The sequence below is a fragment of the Leptidea sinapis genome, chromosome Z (assembly GCF_905404315.1).
Source record: "Leptidea sinapis chromosome Z, ilLepSina1.1, whole genome shotgun sequence".
In the NCBI taxonomy this organism is placed as follows: Eukaryota; Metazoa; Arthropoda; class Insecta; order Lepidoptera; family Pieridae; genus Leptidea; species Leptidea sinapis.
In genome coordinates this window covers 6728158-6746689 of record NC_066312.1, presented here as the reverse complement: position 1 = coordinate 6746689, position 18532 = coordinate 6728158, and the positions used below count along the sequence as shown (strand labels likewise).

The following is an 18532-nucleotide window of genomic DNA, read 5'->3' as shown; positions in this document are numbered from 1 at the left end:
TCCAAATATAAGGCGATAAGAATGACTTATCTGGTATATTGGGACAGCCTCAGATTATTGATAGCTAATTACTGATAGTAGAAGGTAGTAATTTATCTCTATCTGTAGATAGTATATTGGGAACGGCCGTTCACTGCATTCACTTATCGACTTGTATCCTTTTGTTATCGTTTATGGAACAATTTCTCAAATTTATCTCAAAATTTCCGTCTTACACTTAGTTACTTTGGAACTGAGTGAGGTATCGACCTTAATCTAATGATGGAATAACTTGGTTTATATTTTATATAAATATCGCAATATATTTACGATTTGTATACAATCAGGTTCCTTGTCATGGATAGAAATTTGCAGCAGGTTTTATATGTTCAAACATCAACTATGAAACGTAGCTTTTTGCAAAGGTGTCATGGATGATATTATTGAATAAAAAAAATATATGTTCATAAACAGTTTCTATAGATAGAACTTCTTATTTTAGCTCCAGTAAGCATCGTGCGTCCACCCGAGCCGACAAACGTGCGTTTAAATCCAGGAGACACTCTTACATTAGTTTGTGAAGCCGTAGGGGTGCCAACTCCTCTTGTAACATGGCGTTTAAACTGGGGTCACGTACCACAGAAATGTACTTCGACCAGCAGTAATGGTATAGGCACCTTAACTTGCCCTGACATGCAGGTACTTTGCCATTTTACTTCTATATTCTATTCAAATAAGAGATTTCTACCAATGTATGTACGATTTCTGGAACCAAAAGGCGTAGAGACTTTAAATTTTGTAGGAATATTCCTTTCGTCTAGTAGAGGTCAGCAAAAAACGGATCTTACGAAATTCCACCCACAAGAATTCTTTTTTTATTATAAACAGAACAACGCCTGTTGGGTCAGCCAGTGTTTTTTTTTATATACGACGAGACGAGCAGGACGTTCAGCTGTTAGTAATTGATACGCCCTGCCCATTACAATGCATTGCCACTCAGGGTTCTTGAAAAATTGAAAACTTCTGAGTTCCACTACAATTGCGCTAGTCTCCTTGAGACACAAGACGATAAGTCTCATTTGCCCAGTAAACTTGTGAAAAAATAAAGAACCCGCTAACATGTTGAATCAAGTGCTCATTAGGCTGCTAATAAACGAAATTAAATTCGTTAAGATTTAATCCCTGAATGATTTTAGTTACTTTACACGTCGACAAGCCTCATATCAGTGCAATCACTATGCTTATGGAAATGTTTGGCCTCGCAATACATAGTAACTGCCGGTACTGTAAACACTTGAAAGGCAACCGCAAATTGCTTTGCATAACCAATGGACTGGAGCAACACTTTAAGCCGGCCCGTACACTCACGCTTTATGACGTGCATTTCCGGCCTAATGTAAACTTGTTGGTCCAGTTTGTGAAGTCTGAGTCTGAGACCTATAAAGCATACTTACACTTTACTTAGATAAACTTACCTGAATGTAAACTTAGCATAATCTTTGATTATGTTATCATAGTGGGAGGCTCCTTTGCACAGAATGCCGGCTAGATTATGGGTACCACAGCGTTCTTCTGTGCAGCAGTAATAACCATTACTGTGTTTTGGTCTGAAGAGCGCCGAAGCTAGTGAAATTACTGGGCAAATGAGACTTAACATCTTCTGTCTCAAGGTGACGAGCACAATTGTAGTGCCGCTCAGAATTTTTGGGTTTTACAAGACTCCTGAGCGGCACTGAATTGTAATGAGGGCGCATCAATTACGATTAGCTGGTCATCATCCATTATTTTCATAAAAAAAATATAGTGATTTCGAGTGGATGAGACGAGCATGTCGTTCAGCTGATGGTAATAGATACGTCCTGCCCATTACAATTCAGTGCCGCTCATGATTCTTGTACTACCCAAAAATTCTGAGCGGCACTACAATTACGCTCGTCACCTTGAGACATAAGATGTCAAATTCTCATATAGTATAATGTCACACTGAGTTTTACATAAGTAAAGTCTGAGCAAACTCCCAAGTGCGCTCTACAGATCTCAAAGCTTCATGTTACCTAACCATTCTCTTCTCTTAATCATAGTTAGTCATCAAAAATATTTCATGTTCAATAGTTAATTTGTCAATTTTTTAGCCCGGAAATAGTGGTGCGTATTCCTGTGAAGCAATAAACAATAGAGGAACAGTGTTCGCCTATCCTGATTCCATTGTTTTCGTGAACAGAACTGAAGCGCTTTGTCCACCTGGATACTTCAACAGGTACGACTAATTTAATCGACATTCCAATCAAGTTACAAGCAAGTCTGTGAAAAACAATAGTTATTTGTTCAACAAGTGAGAAAAGTTATTTTTTGCTGCGGTGCTGACTTTAAATCACGAATTGGGGAAGTAGAAGTGGCGAAGTAGACAACTGAGGTAGTGAGTGATTTAGAGGCACGAGACGAAAAAAATTTGCTCTCGTGTGAAACATACAACTTTTCACCTTGACTAGCGAGAAAATTGTTATGGGTAGGGTAAGAGAAATACATTTTCGTGACAATGAGATAATACGCTAGGCTAAAATGAGTTTCGGAACGCACCGGATCGCATTGTTTATTTATTTCTTGATTGAAGTAAAGGTGTTGTGTTTTAATTATTATTATAATTATTAAGATGAAAGAATCTGTATTTTTCTATTATATGTATATACATATTATTAGAACTATTATAGCGACATGGAACAACAGAAATCACAAAAGTGTTAACAACAAAAGTCAAACGTAATAATGAATACTTTAAAAACAAAGCAGTGTTAGCACGAAAATATCACGACATGTAACGGTAATGAAACTGCAAACCGTACTGATATAACAGGATAAGTGCGAGGGGGTGAAAGGGGTACGGGAGGGGTCTTTACGCTTGTTTTGTAGCAAAGAAAAACTTTTGACCTAAAATGTTTGGAAAAGTTGAGGACAAAATTCAAATAAGATACACTTATTTTAGTTCAATAAATAATACATTACACTACATTACATTAGGACTTAATTTGGAAATGCACCTGGCTCTGTTCTATTCCGTGTTTGAATTTAAATTAAATGTTGATGACTTTTATGATAGCGATGTGGTTTTTGTGTAATTGTATTATAATTAATAATCGTACTGTGCTTTCTCGAAGTTCTTTTATTAATTCTTAACCTTCTGCACAGTGAGGCGAGTTCTCAAAGTGAATGCATCCGTTGCTTCTGCTTCGGTGAGTCCACGACTTGTAAAACAGCTGATCTCTTCATCTACAACATGCCTACGCCTCTTGGACAAGGCGGCACTAGACTAGTGGGTATCATACAATCACCAAACGGAGATATTACAGTTGACAAACAATCCATCAACAATCAGTATTACGAAGACCCACAGTGGAACGGAGTAACGGTAAGTTTAAAATTATAGTGTTTGGTTAATTTGTAGGAGTGAATCACTTATGCAAGTCCAAAGTTACAGCAAACCAACGCAGTTCCCGATAAGTGTGAACGGCTCAGTAGAATTTGCATACAAAATAAGACTTTCGTCGATGATATACAGAAATATTTACGTCCACCATATTACCGATTTATAAGTAAACGTTTTTTTTATGCCAATACGGGACGAGACGAGCAGGACGTTCAACTGACGGTAATTGTAATACCCTGCCCATTACAATGCAATGCCGCTCAGGATTCTTGAAAAACTTAAAAACTGTGAGCGGCACTACAATTGCGTTCGTCACCCTGAGACATAAGATGTAGAGTCTCATTTGCCCAGTAATTTCACTAGCTACGGCACTCTTCAGACCGAAACACAGAAATGGTTACATATTACTGCCTCACGGCAGAGATAGGCGTCATTGTGGAACCCATAATCTAGCCGGTATCCTGTGCAAAGGAGCCTCCCACAGATATGGTTAATTTCTGCAATTCTGGACGCACAAAATTTAAATTCCCAGAGGCAAATGTATCTAAAATAGAATTATTATATATATATATGTTATCTCAAACATTACTTGTTTTAGGTTATGAAGCTCGAGATCTTAAATGCACCTTCGTTCAGGTCGGATGTTCATCCATATATTACTCTACCTGAGTCATACAATGGCAACCAGCTAACTTCATATGGAGGACATATTAAGTACAAACTATCACCTCACAATCCTCGACGATACGGCTACGACAACAATCCTGCTGACATCATTTTAGTGGTACGTATTACTAGCCGTAACTATTACAAATTAATAAAGTGTTTTGTTTTTATAAAAGAGGAGCTAAACGAGCAAGAAGCTCACGGGATGGGAGTGTCGAGGCAACCGCCCATGGACATCTGCAACAACAGGTGTCAAGAGATTCTGAGATTTCCGGCCTTTAACTTGACTTAGGGATCTTCAAGAAAAGAGTCCCTCTTTCCTTGAAGATCCCTAAGTCGTATCAATTCGGGAAAACAAGTGGTACAAAGTTGCTGTGCGAGGCAAGAAATTTCCTGCAAAACGCGCGATTGTGGAATGACAGACGTCAACGTGATACGGGTGGTGCTTTTCATTTATTTATGTAAATTAAATTTGAGACACGCTGCATCTTAATAGGATGATTGCATATTGTAAGTAAGAGTGAAAAATGTATACTTACATCAATAGTTATTGAGCAAGAAATAATTTTAAATTATACAGAGATATCTGGGAATTTCGTGTGTGTTTCCTAGATTTAAATTTTTACTGAAAAGTTTAAACAAATTAATTTAAATAAATTACAAAATATATCGATTTTCTGTGTAACTTGTCAACTTATACTATTGAACTATGACGTCCTAATACGTTATAAAAACTAAAATTACTAATGGTTACAGTGACCGCGTTGTTTTTTGATATACAGGTTGTCCCAAAGTTATGGGACATGAAGGGAAAGTACCTTAAATATCGAAGATAGGCTATTTTACTGAAAGAAGACTTTATGTTATTTTTAAAACTAAGTAATTCTGCATTCAAAGATTTTCTAAAAATTACTTGCCTCGTCTGGGAATCGAACCAACTTAAATGTAAAAAAAACAACACCCGTACACTTATGATGCCAATCGAAAGAATGGCCAAAATCTAATAACTCTTCTTAAGTAACATAGTATTTTAAAAGAAAGTAGTCAATTAAGTGAGTAGTTTTTTGTAAATTAATTAATTAAATGCTCAAAATGTGATCCCTCTTGTCTTACGAAAATCGCCAATCTTTTAATGAGTCCGCTGCCTTTTGATTTTCTTATTATTTTATGGTGAATACTCGATATGATATGGCACAATTCTGTTTGTAACTCGCTCACGTTCTCGTATCGTTTTTTGTATAGCATATCTTTCACGTATCCCCAAAAGAAGAAATCTAATGTTGTAAGGTCATCATCAGGGATCTGGCCGGCCATCTAATCGGTCCATTCGTACCAATCCAAATAGGAAAACATTCATTTTACGTTGTTCCTTTCTTTTAAAATACTGTGTTACTTAAGAAGAGTTCTTAGTTTTTGGCCATTCTTTCGATTGGCATTATAAAAATAGGAATGTTTTTTTTTACATTTTAGTCGGTTCGATTCCCAGACGAGGCAAGTAATTTTTAGAAAATCTTTGAATGCAGAATTACTAGCTTTTAAAAATAACATAAAGTCTTCTTTCGGTAAAATACCCTATCTACGATATTTAAGGTACTTTCCATTCATGTCCCATAACTTTTGGACATCCTGTATATTGCGATGTAAACTACCCAAAAAAGATTAAAAACAGAATATTCCTTGCTTTTGATGTCAGTGAAAATCTAACAATGAAACAAAGATATACAATACCTTGAAATGAACAAAACATCTACTTTTACCTCTGAAAAAAAACGTTTTATTATCCCGTTAACGAACAGTGCCGCAAATCAAATAAATTTATTTCTTTTAATTGGACGGCAAAATGTTTTACGTGCCAAAATATTACTTACACACTGTACGAAATTCATTGACTATAAGTATGTTACAGGGCAAATACCAAACATTATTCCACGTGTATCGCGGTGAGTACTCTCGCGATACATATATCGAAGCTCGTCTTACACCGGAAAATTGGATGAAGAAACGTACTGATAACAGAGGCTTGGCACCTGCTACCAGGGAGGATATTATGATGGCGTAAGCGTTAATAATTTAATATTTTAAATGTTAATATTGTTTCCAATAATTTGAAATGACCTGCAGGCCTACAATGAACTTTAATTAGCATTTCAATTTCAATGCAGTTCAGTTTAGGTACCTAAACTGAATCGCTAAGTTTCGTACCATGAAGTGACTATAACTGAGTGGCGTTTGGATCGCTTAAGGAAGAATGATCGAAAGAAATTTGTCTGTGGTCCGCGGTGTGACAATGAGATGACGCTACAGTCGTTGCATAAAGCTGTCTCTGAACCATATGATTTTAAGTCGGCGATTGAATCGCAATAACAGTTAATGGTAGAACCGCTTTAAGGCAATATCTATTAGATCTTTTTAAAACTACTGAATATAATGCTTGGAGCATTGCACTTTCGAAGCACTAAATAAATACTGTTTTTACCTCTATTGTCTAGCTACAATACAGTGCTACAGGAAGTGTCTCCCAAGTACAGCCACCAATTATATATATGTGTAAGTCAATATGAAGTGGTACCTTCAAATAAACCTTAAAAAGTCGATAATACTCTTGTCTTTCTTCTAATATTGTTATAGTATCGGCTGCGGTTATTATTTGCTATCAACTGCTCGTATGCTTATTTATTCGAAAGTTTATTGTTTGGTCTTTAACCCTGTTTAGCATTACACTAATTTAACTTTTATTTCAGTCTTGACGACGTAGAAATGATTTTACTACGCGCTGACTTGAACAATGCTGGTGTCAATATCACTGACTTTGCAATGGAATCTGCGCATCTTATAAACTCAGGACTTGGTGTTGCCAACTTAGTTGAAGAATGCACTTGTCCTCCCGGTTATGAAGGTCTTTCGTGTCAGGTTAATATCATTTCAACAATATTGTCTAATCTACTAATACATAATAGCTGAAACACGAAATTATTTTTTCTGATTTTCACAGAAATGCGCTTCTGGTTATATACGAGAAAAAACCGGTCCCTGGCTTGGTTCATGCGTTCGCAGACGAGCTTGTCCTCCAGGAACCTATGGTGATCCTTACACAGGTGGTGACTGTAGACCGTGTCCTTGCCCGCTTACGAATAGAGAGAATCAATTTGCTAGGACATGCAGCGTTGGAGCTAATGGGGATGTCATCTGCGATTGCATGCCCGGGTATGTCTGTTATTTGAATAGTCACAATATTATTGTCAAAAAATTCTACATATAATTCCAAATATATGAATTTGACTTGATCCGGCTTTCCGCCTCAACAGCATTGAATTTGTTCAGAACATGTCCCATTAGACTTCTCAATAAACTGTTAGCAACCTTACTCTTCATTGACTTCCTTTTACATTTGTGGAAAAATAATATATAAAAATATATTATTTTTACTATATATATATATACTTTTAACTAGTAGTAATACTAATGATATTTTGGCACTAATGTTTTTACATGTCTATTGCAGAAAATTGTTTTATGTATAAACAAATTATATTAACGGATAATGAAAAAATACTAATAAACAACAAAATATTAAGATTTCTCTTAATCTTAATAATACAAAAACATCTTTCTTAATCTAAGTAATACATAAATGATGTTACAGATCTACTATGTACTTTATTATTGGTGGATATAATGTACTTTAATAATTACAACTTCTAGATATGAAGGTTCAGACTGCAGCCGCTGTGCACCAAACTATGTTGGCAACCCATTGATAATTGGAGATTCATGCAAGCCAAAACAATCCGACAATTGCAATCCATTAGGAACAGCATTCGTACGCCAACCTGACGAGTGTGTGTGCAAAGATAACGTGGAAGGACGGTACTGCGACCAATGTCGGGCTGGAAACTTCTTCCTCTCCAGCGACTTCAGGTACTCTTAAAATTTAGTTTATTTCAATATCTCAGCTGTTAGTTAAACATATTATTATTATGCCAGTCATGTCAGATGCCACATGCTTGCGCGTTGATTTTCCAAGTGTGATGATAGTGTAAAAAAACTGATATACAAGGCGTATTGTCAAAATTTTATGCATGTCATCTGTGAACAAGTTTCAGCAGAAAAGCACATAGCACCATTAAGGTGCAGTATAATGATGCATACCGCACTCTTATGAAAATACCAAGATAGGTACAATAGTGCTTCGAGCATGTTTGATAATTCGCACCAGGATTGCCTCCTTTTCGTTACGCATTCGCTCGTCGGGTAATACTATCCTAAATACCCTCTCCGAATACTAGAACCGTGCCATTTTTAAACACAAGATAAATATCCATCACAGCGGGAATCTGAAATAGTATTTGTCATGTAATATAATATTTTAGTACTTAGGTTATCATAGGACATGCACACCTGTGTTGAGAATTTTATTTATAGGTTTGTGAAGTTATACTTCTTTAGGCGCGTTATTAAAGAATGATGAGAGTGGAATTTTAAGAGTCGCGCGCATCCACTGTAACACAAAAGTAAAAGGCTGAAGTTGGTTCCTAAAATTTTTTGACGTTTGCGTCATTCGTTTCTTATTTTGCTTTCCTCGTTTATTATTAGGACAGGCAAAGGGTTCAAGCCCATACAGCCGTATTCATTATTTAATATCACTTCTCAAGGTCATGTACTTCAAACCTTTAAGATTTCCAACTGATTCACTCTATTTGACTTGTAATCTTTTGACAATTAGGAAACTTTATGTTCTTAACATCATTTCAGCCGTCCACAAGTCACTTCCGCTAGATCACGCCAAATTGATCAGTAGAAGAAATGATAAAGTAGCAGATACCATTACTGTTCGCACTACTTTTGCTGAGAGAGTGTAGAGCTGTCATTCAGTGTTCTTATATAATAAAATAAATCGTGTCATAAATATATATCCTATGACATTACATCTATACAGAAAAGCTTTAAATAATTGGCTAACTTGTCTTGCTTATGATGAAGTGGAAAATCTTCTGATCAGACTGACATGATAAACACACGCATTGCATAGATGGACCCAATCAAAGGTCCAATTCAAACCCACATCCACACACTCACTCACTCACTCACACACACACACACACACACACACATACACACACACACACACACACACACACACACACACACACACACACACACACACAAAATTGTAAATTGTAAAATTTGGTTTTTAATCATTTCTGTTTATTTTTATATTGTTTACTAAATAAAAAGTTATCTGCTAAGGAAGTTGCGAGATATTCCCAATACAAGTGTCCTAAGACAACTTACTGGGAAGTCTCAACCACTAAAAAATGTATATGTAATCTTTGAAATAAACGAAATTTATTATTAAAAATTTATTATTATTTATTATTATTTAATAATTAATTGTCAAAGCCATCTTTGCAAGATTTTTGCTTTGTTACGCCAAATAAGTATATCTTCTTTCGTGCATACATAAGTACACACACACTTCTTTTTATTATAATTCTCGTTTATTATTACAGGTACGGATGTGCATCCTGCTTCTGTTCGGGAGTACCTACTCTTCAAGACTGTACGAGCAGCAAGCTGCGTCGTAAGACGACAAGGGTCCGGTTTAACGTACCGCAGATAGTAAATCAAGTAACGCTCTACAAAAGTGCTCCATTAGGACCGGCTGGTGCAGTCCGCTACAACGCGCCCATTGAAACTGATGTACAACCCGAGTTTTACAACGGAGAAATTAGCTTGAGCAACTTTGATCGAGCGCGTCCTTCTATTTACTACTGGAGTCTTCCTGTTAGGTATGGATATTTTTGCTTAAATGCTTTTTTACAATAAAATTCAACTTTTTTGTTACTTTATCATGTTATTCGTACTTTATGCGTATTTAAAAAAATCTACTATTTAGTTTGGTTTTCTTTAAATACGTATTTTTTTGTTTTATATTTTGGATATATCCCAACCTAAATTAGTTATACTATTCCCATATTACACCTAATACTTTGAATTGTCATACATACTTTTCCCATATATATGTAATAGTTTGTGTGTTGTAAAATTGAAAGCTGTAAATTAATAGATGTAATTAATTTCAGCTTCTCTGGAGATAAAGTGACTTCCTACGGTGGCTACTTGAACTACGAACTTCGACACATATCAACACCTAGTTCACAAGGGTCAAAGAATAATGCGGCTGACGTTCAAATTATCAGCGTATGTATTAAACTTAATTAGTCCTATTCTCGTAGCAAAATGATAATGGAATCGAAGCGACCGTATGTCAAAAAGAAAAATTTCGTATTCTTGTAACAGAAATCTCTCTGTCATCATATAATCCAAATCTTCCATATGAATATTATCTATCCGTTAGACACATCTTAGACTCGTGTTTAAATACAAGCAATGTCTAAAGATTGTTGAACGCTAAGGAAAAGAAAGATACAGATTTAACTTTCTTGTAATAACACAGATGCTGTCTTATTATTAAACGCAGACTTAAGTTACGCCAAGTTTAAAAATACTTCTCCCTGTCATGTAATTCTGTAGTGAGAAAGGTAAGATAAAGACAAAAAGCTTTAAATTTGGAGTAACTTTACTTCGCGTTCATTAGTAACATACTACTATCGCACTATGGCTACTATCGCACGCGGGACGGAAGTCGCTCGCGCCGTTTGTGTCAGCTAACTTGTATGGACGTGTTCAAATTGACGCGAGTAGTCGCTCAAGTTGAAACGAAACAAGAGCGGGACGCCTGGCGGGATTGTTTGATCTCACAATGCATGATGTTTCTCCAATGTAGAACGAAAAATGACACACGGGAAGTCGCGTCAGTTTGAGAAGCTAAGCGAGCGAGCGAATTGCTCTAAAACGCGTCCCGTGCGTTCTTCGCTTCAGTTTGAACAGAGCTTTATTAAGCTCTCGTAGATAAGTTGGACTATAAAAATCATAACATATTATATTATAATTTATTACTAATGTATACTTTTGTTGTTTATGAAATGTATAAACATGAAATATCACCAGGCCATCAAATAATTTCGAGCATTCATGAAGAGTATCTACTATTGACTAAAATTTTTATTTCAAGTAGACTGATATACTGACTTTATTTGTAGAAAAGTTTGTGATAATTAAACCTCTAATGTAGAACTGAAAGTATATTTTGATTTACAGGATAATAGTTTAACATTCAACTATTACGGAAACTTCATGCCTGGAAGGGATGGATATTTGAATGCAACGGTACAATTTTTGGAGAAAGGATGGCAGAGGTAATGTTAAAATTCTATTCATTATATATCAGTTCAAACATTTTTTGCGCAGCTTGAATATAATTCTAAATAAAAGAATTAATTCGAAACGTTCCTTTTAAATGTACTTAATGAACACTATATAAAGCATCTAAGTGCTTATATATAGTTAGTTAGTATTAAAGCAAACTATCCCTTTAAACAATCACAATGCAGACAAATATCTCAGATGCTTGTACGGAAAAAAATGGCGCTTATTTCTTCCATAATCGTGGATTTGATAAAGGAAATGGCTAAAAGCTCTTATTCTATTGAAAAGCAGGATGATGAGATTTTTTATCATTTGGTCGGTTGCCATGACTCTTTGAACTAGAAACGACGTTGAACACACTTGTTGAATTCGATAAGGTGTTTAGCATTTTGTCGGTGATTTCAAATTGAGTTTTACTACTACTTTTTATATTATTCATCACAGTACTAACAAGATTTTCGTTTCCAGACCTGATGGAAAAGAAATACCACGTGAGCAATTCCTTCTAGCACTGGCTGATGTGAAGACGATCTTGGTAAAAGCAACATATACAACGAACACAGAAATAGCATCCTTAATAAGTGCAAGCATTGAAACAGCAGAGAGCGGCGGAGACGGACCTCTAGCTCAACACGTAGAACAATGTGTGTGCCCCCCTGAATATGTCGGAACTTCCTGTGAAGACTGCGCTCCAGGATACACTAGGTATAGTTTTCATAAAGTAAAGTTCATCAAACAATTGTAACTACATATTATATTCATTAATATGTACAAACGACCTGCTGGGTCACCTGACGGTAATTCGCTGCCCCAAATGCAGCTCTCCAATCTAATCCAAAAAAATCTATTGGAATTTAATTAGTTTACCTTTTAATTGTATTTAAGAAAAATATTCATTCCATCTTTTAAGTATATGTATTTAATAACAATGTGCACATTTATAGAAACTCAGCTGGATTGTATCTGGAACGATGCGGCCCATGCAACTGTAACGGAAAGTCGAGTGATTGTCACCCGGAGACTGGAGTCTGCTATGTGAGTAAACTATTAAATTCCAATACAAAAGGTGACCCAAGACTTTATTCTGTGCACATAATAATATGTTTAGTACTTTTATCTGCACCCATGTTTTAAATCCTCTATTAAAGATTCTAAAACAGTTAGCTTATTGCCAACATTAAAACACCCAATGTCCTAATAACCATTACATCATCCAAACGAGTGTTGTAATGAAATTCTGTCCCTTATTACACAACAGTTGCATAAATAACTATAATATAACATTTTCTGTGGGAATTGTCTCTATTCTCCCCCTTGTTCACAATGTTTTGTTGATGTCCTTTAAGAATTATAGGAATCATTCATTCACTCCTATGTCTTATAATGTAAAGTGAATGAAATTCCTTAGAGAAAGACTATTATAGCAAAATTTCAGGCATCAATATTTATGGGTATTGAAAAGCATTGATATATTACAAAGGTTGACTAGAGCTGCCAGCCAATGATTCCATAATAAAAATCAACAAGAAAACTAACAGTAATGGATTAATAATAACAGAAGACTAAGTAAATACGGAAACGAAAAAATACGTATCACTTCGAACGCAATTCAAACAGGAATGAACTTGTTCACAAAATGATACACGCTACGTCAGCTATCGTCGACTAACTAATGCCGTTACTGCGTGTGAGTGACAGAGACAGATAATTATCGTTCACTATTGCAATTTATCATAGTAACGCTCCGTTTGCTTTAAATTGTTTATCTCGTTTTGATAGCCGTAGAAAGAGAACCAGACCATCACATTCATAGTTGAATAACATATGTTTTTTTATAAGAAAAATTGACAAGACGTCCTGATGGTAAGTGGTACGCCCGGCCCATTACAATGTGGTGCTGCAGGAAAATTCTGAGTGACATCGCAATTGCCTTGCACAATTTACGTCATCATCAGTCATTAATTTTATCACGGGGAGTATTCCGAAGAGCTGTTTCACATAATTCCTGTCGCCGGATCCCACCTTCGCACGACACGCCACAAATTAGGATAACATCCCCACCATCTCGATGTTGGCATTCCTCCAAAGTGTGGTATTTAAGGAACTTTCTTCCACGTACAAAAAATCTGTGGATTGAGCTTTCTTGTGCATCGTTTCCGGGACTATACGACATGGGAACCTTCAAAAAAGCGTCCTCAAAAACCGGCAATGCTCCTTTGATTCCTGTGGTGTTGCAAGAGAATGTGGACGGCGGTGATCACTTGCCACCAGGTACCCGTACACTCGTTCCTCCATGTCCAAAAAAAAATAACTGGACAAAACCTCACTATATTACTCTTTGAATTCCAGAATTGCGCAGATAACACTGATGGACCCAACTGTGAAGTGTGCAGGGATGGATATGAAAGAGATTATAGCAATAACTGTGTATACTCTGGTGGACGTACTGAACTCCCTGATACAGGAAATCAGTTATCTTGCAAGTAAGTGAAAGTATCTAAAACTTATATTTACTAATTAAATTATTAAAAATCTAGTGAGACATTATTAACTTTATTTATTTATATCGGCTTGACTCACGATAAATCGGTTTTGGTACCGCCTAGTTTCAACCAATCGGGTGAATATAGTGAGTTCGCGGTCTCGTCTCGTCCAGCACTGCGAATTTGCGCTCTTAGTGCGTGGCTTAACAGGGTGGGCAACGCAGTGTGCGCTGATGGTGTCCGTGTTCGACATCACAAAAAACTCACTTTAAATAAACAAACCTTATTGTTATGTTCGTTTTACCTATAGACGTTTTAGTTATAGCAGATAGGCTATAAATGGTCAATGAAATATACAAGTTGAATTTATTGAACGAAACAGTACCTCTTGTATTGAGACTAGTTCATTTAAATTTTATATCACTTGTTCATTTAGCATTTATTAAAATTGAATATTTTATGGGTGCTCTCTGTAAAATAATTAACTTATATCTGATAATCATAAAATTTATTCAGCTGTGACCCACGAGGCGAAGCATTGCCTTGCGACGAAAATGGCTACTGCAACTGTAAGCAGAACGTTGAAGGGGAAAGCTGTGACCGTTGCCGGGTGGGAACCTTCGGATTGGACGCTTCCAACCCTGAAGGATGTCTGGAATGCTTCTGCTCTGGAGTCACCAAAAACTGTCAACAAGTAAGTAGTAATTTGATCAAACGCTTCCATGTCAATCACTTTTTAAAACAAAAAGAACAAAAAAGCAAACCATACAAAGGATCATGCCAATAAAATAATCTTAAAGTGATATTAAATTCTGATCATTCTCATTCACAGAAATACAAATATTTTTTTATAAATCTTGTTCGAATCAGTCAATGAGGTGAGCCTATGTGTCGCAACTCTTGCTAGGACATATTTTGTGTAAATAAGGATATATTAGAGTACTGCCATTTTGTGCTCCCACGATAGACGGCAATTATACAACCTCTACCAAAGCATCTATTATATCATATTATCATATATTTAGCGAGAATCCTGAGCGGCACTGCATTGTTATGGGCAGAGCGTATCAATTACCATCAGCTGAAGGGCCTGGTCATCTCGTCCCTTATATACATAAAATAAATAAATTCCTGAATCCTGATATATTATAAAATTGTTTTTTTACACAACAGGCCAATCACTTCAAGCGTATACAAATTCCGGCACCAATCTTCGGAGAGAGCTATAATGGATATGCACTTATGGATATAAATGGCGAACAATCTATTAATGATCACTTTGTGCCATCGCCAAATGAAAGTCTACTTATGTATGTATTCGACATGTCACCAGTGAGAGACTTGTATTGGTCACTGCCTGTGTTCCCAGGTGAGCATTTCGTTCTTTTATAATTTAAGTAATTGCCCGTTGCAATCGCAACTCTTTAGTTTAAACCTTTGTTTTATCTCAATAAAATGTTTAAGTAGGGATAATAGAGAGAGTTGTCATACTGTAACATGCAGGGCAAGCCTGTCAGCCATTAAGTTGGCATAGAAACATCCCATTCTGCACGAACGCACGCCAAGAAAGGGAAGATATTTGTAGGATATAAGCATAAATGTTTTTTTTAGGATATAAATGCTGCATTTAGATAGAGATAAACAGCTACGAGCAGCTGAAATTTAAAAGGAATTAAAAGAGTTGTTTTACTCTTGATAATCTTACAATATTCTGTTTATTTTTATTGCTTATCAAATTACATACTTGTACTGAGTAATATTTTTTATGGAAGACGAGGACATACGATCGTACATACAAAAAAAGGTGTTAAGTGATCACTGCCACCCGCACTCACAGCAACAAAGGAATCACAGCAGCGTTGCCGACCCTTCCGAAAAATATACGCGTATTGATTAAATTAAACGTAAAATAATTAAGAAATTATTTTTCACGTTCAAGGTAATCGAGTTCTATCGTACGGCGGAACCTTATCGTTGACACAGAAATTCCAAACGGGAGGTTATTCGGAACAATCAACTCCTGGCGTAGATGTTGTACTTGTTGGTGACAATTCAATCTACTGGAGAAACCCATCGATCATAAGATCCAACGAAGCATTGGTAAGTTTATAGAAACAAAACCGCAGCAGGCTTAGGTTACAAAAAGTATGTACGCTATTGTCTATCGATTTAGTTAATCCACGAGGCATACTCCACGCTGAATGAAACAATTTTTGGAATCAAAACGAAAATTTTTATTAACTTGATGATGTGCTGCTGCATTAACAATTTATTATTAGTTAAAGTTTATTTAAGTAATCATATGGAATAGCAGTTGGAATTTTCAGCCCCTAAAACCACGAGGCAGTTCAAATGAGCTATTGCAATATTGCAGTCTGGGTTTCGATATGAGACCGTCAATTTCATGGTCAACCTCAAAATTTGTTTGTATTCTAGACTATTTGACATCCTAGACACTTCCAGGTTAATCTTGATTACTTGGTGCCTATTTCTGCCGTGAAGCAGTAATGTATAAATACTGAGTTACGGTCTGAAGGGCACCGTAACTAGTGAAATTACTGGGCAAATGAGACTTAAGATCTATCATCCCAAGGTGGCGAGCGCAACGGTAGTGCCTCTCAGAATTTTCGGGTTTTCCAAAAATCCTGAGCGGCACTGGATTGTAATGGGTATGGCGCATTAATTACCATCAGCTGAACGTCCTGCTCGTCTCGTCCCTTACTATCCTATAAAAAAATTGTAAATTGAAATGATTATTATACAATTTTAGAGCTATCAAGTACCACTTCGCGAAGATGATTGGTACATCCTGAACTCTGTACAACCAGTTAGCCGATCGGACTTTATGCGTGTCTTGAAAAAACTAAGAAGAGTTTTGGTTCGCGCCACACTTACACCAAATGTCACCTCGACGGCAATCGCTGATGTTTCTATGGACACCGCAACTGAAAGCTATGACAGTTTGATGCCGACTGCAAAGGGTATTGAAGTAAGTCTATATCTTACGTGATGTTATTTTACACGGTTTTGAAAATTTATATAGGATAAGCTAGCTAACCCAGTAAACGTTGTACTGTAAAAAAAAATTGTGGTAAAAAAATAGATGCAACTAATTTTCAGACCTACCATATATATAGTACTACAATTATTGAAATCGATTATAAAAATCGCGATACAAAAACAGTCGTAGATCATAGAAGTGCGAAAATTTGAAATTGTACGTTTTTTCAATGCTGAATTATAATGAAATAAAAATAAAAATAAATTGTCAAAAAAAATATATATATAAATAATATTTTTTATGAAAAATAGTATATTTTATGCCCCTTGCGTTTGATGCTAATATTTTCAAGTTTGTGACTTAGGTTATCAAAAGCCTTTTTTAAATCGAAAAATCCAAGGTCAATTTTTCCTATTCCATCCACATTAGTGTAGAATACTTTCATACATTGTCTACAAGAAAAATATATTTTGATCACATGGTAAATGAGCACTTATAGTAATGTGTATTTGATATTATTCATAGATAATTTTACAATTTGTGTAAATTTAGGTCTGCACCTGTCCTGAGGGATACACAGGAACAAGTTGTGAGAATTGCAACCAAGGATTCTACGAGGATCAAAATGGTTTTTGTAGCCGATGTAACTGTAACGGCCATGACTGCCAGCTCAATAGCTACAATGAAGTAATATGTAATTGCAGAGCACCTTACACCGGACCTGACTGCTCGACCGTTGGTAAGTTAGTTCTTTCGCGACAAGCTAAATCTCCTTATTCTTAGTTTGAAAGTAAAGTTGCATATTATCTAAGATTATATCTACAATATCCGGACAACCGAGCCTTGCTCAGATTTATAAGAATGTACAAAACTTGAACAAAACAAAAACCTAACAGGACATCTGGATTCGAACCGGGGTCTTCTGCTTTCCGGATCACCCAATGTCCCATCTGAGCTATTATAGTCTTTTATATAGTGCCAAAATTTACCTTTGTATTCTAATGTAATTGTAGCTGTTTCTCATTAAAACACGGATGAAACCTAGCTAGATCGATTTATCACCCTCGAAATCACTTGTATACTAAATTTTATTATAATCATTGGAGCCGTTTCCGAGATCCAGATTATATATATACAATATATATAGAATTGCTCGTTTAAAGATATCAGATAAGACATCACTGATCTCTGTAATGCTGTCATTTTCTTTGTATTTGAATCAATTATTAGATGGTTAGCAGTTGTAGTAACATATATTTGTTGCAGTGAAATTGTAGTAGATCTCTTTAAGTTTGTTTTATTATTGTTTACAACAGCTAAAATGTATAATATATGTGATATAGGCCTGATAATGGAACTTCACCCGACGATCTATCCTAAACGCAATACCGGCAACCATGTTGATGTAACATTCACTTGCAAATACCGAGCGCCAGAACCGCTGACAATACGATTCTTTCACGACGGACAAGAAATTGAGCCAGCGAACTTTTACAATGAATCTAAATTACATAAAGATGGATGGCGTAGTGAGCAATCCTGGAACACTACATGGGATAGAATCAAACAAGAAGATGTTTATGAATGCCAAACTATCACAAAGAAGGGTTTCATTTTAGGCGTCCTAACAACCACGCTTCCCGAGAAAGGTAGACAGAAAGCAATGTGTCTGTCTGTCAGCTTCTAAATTGTTCACAAGTTTTAACTCATTAT

General features: G+C 35.9%; 1 protein-coding gene across 14 annotated transcripts in view; it reads left to right on the top strand.

Annotated features, from left to right (window-relative positions):
- The window catches only part of LOC126978278 (basement membrane-specific heparan sulfate proteoglycan core protein), a 225620-nt gene that overhangs the window by 164842 nt on the left and 42246 nt on the right, over positions 1–18532 (top strand). For 13 of the 14 annotated variants that reach the window (XM_050827015.1, XM_050827018.1, XM_050827017.1 and 10 more), the window contains 20 exons: positions 482–678; positions 2112–2236; positions 3163–3382; positions 3999–4184; positions 5973–6121; positions 6808–6976; positions 7059–7270; positions 7769–7984; positions 9577–9855; positions 10150–10267; positions 11228–11325; positions 11804–12040; positions 12280–12370; positions 13685–13818; positions 14335–14512; positions 14992–15187; positions 15758–15918; positions 16589–16807; positions 17372–17558; positions 18163–18468. In XM_050827015.1, the coding sequence (XP_050682972.1) occupies positions 482–678; positions 2112–2236; positions 3163–3382; positions 3999–4184; positions 5973–6121; positions 6808–6976; positions 7059–7270; positions 7769–7984; positions 9577–9855; positions 10150–10267; positions 11228–11325; positions 11804–12040; positions 12280–12370; positions 13685–13818; positions 14335–14512; positions 14992–15187; positions 15758–15918; positions 16589–16807; positions 17372–17558; positions 18163–18468 (3678 nt within the window). The remainder of the gene's footprint in view (positions 1–481; positions 679–2111; positions 2237–3162; positions 3383–3998; positions 4185–5972; positions 6122–6807; positions 6977–7058; positions 7271–7768; positions 7985–9576; positions 9856–10149; positions 10268–11227; positions 11326–11803; positions 12041–12279; positions 12371–13684; positions 13819–14334; positions 14513–14991; positions 15188–15757; positions 15919–16588; positions 16808–17371; positions 17559–18162; positions 18469–18532) is intronic. The other variant, XM_050827022.1, reaches the window with a different exon arrangement.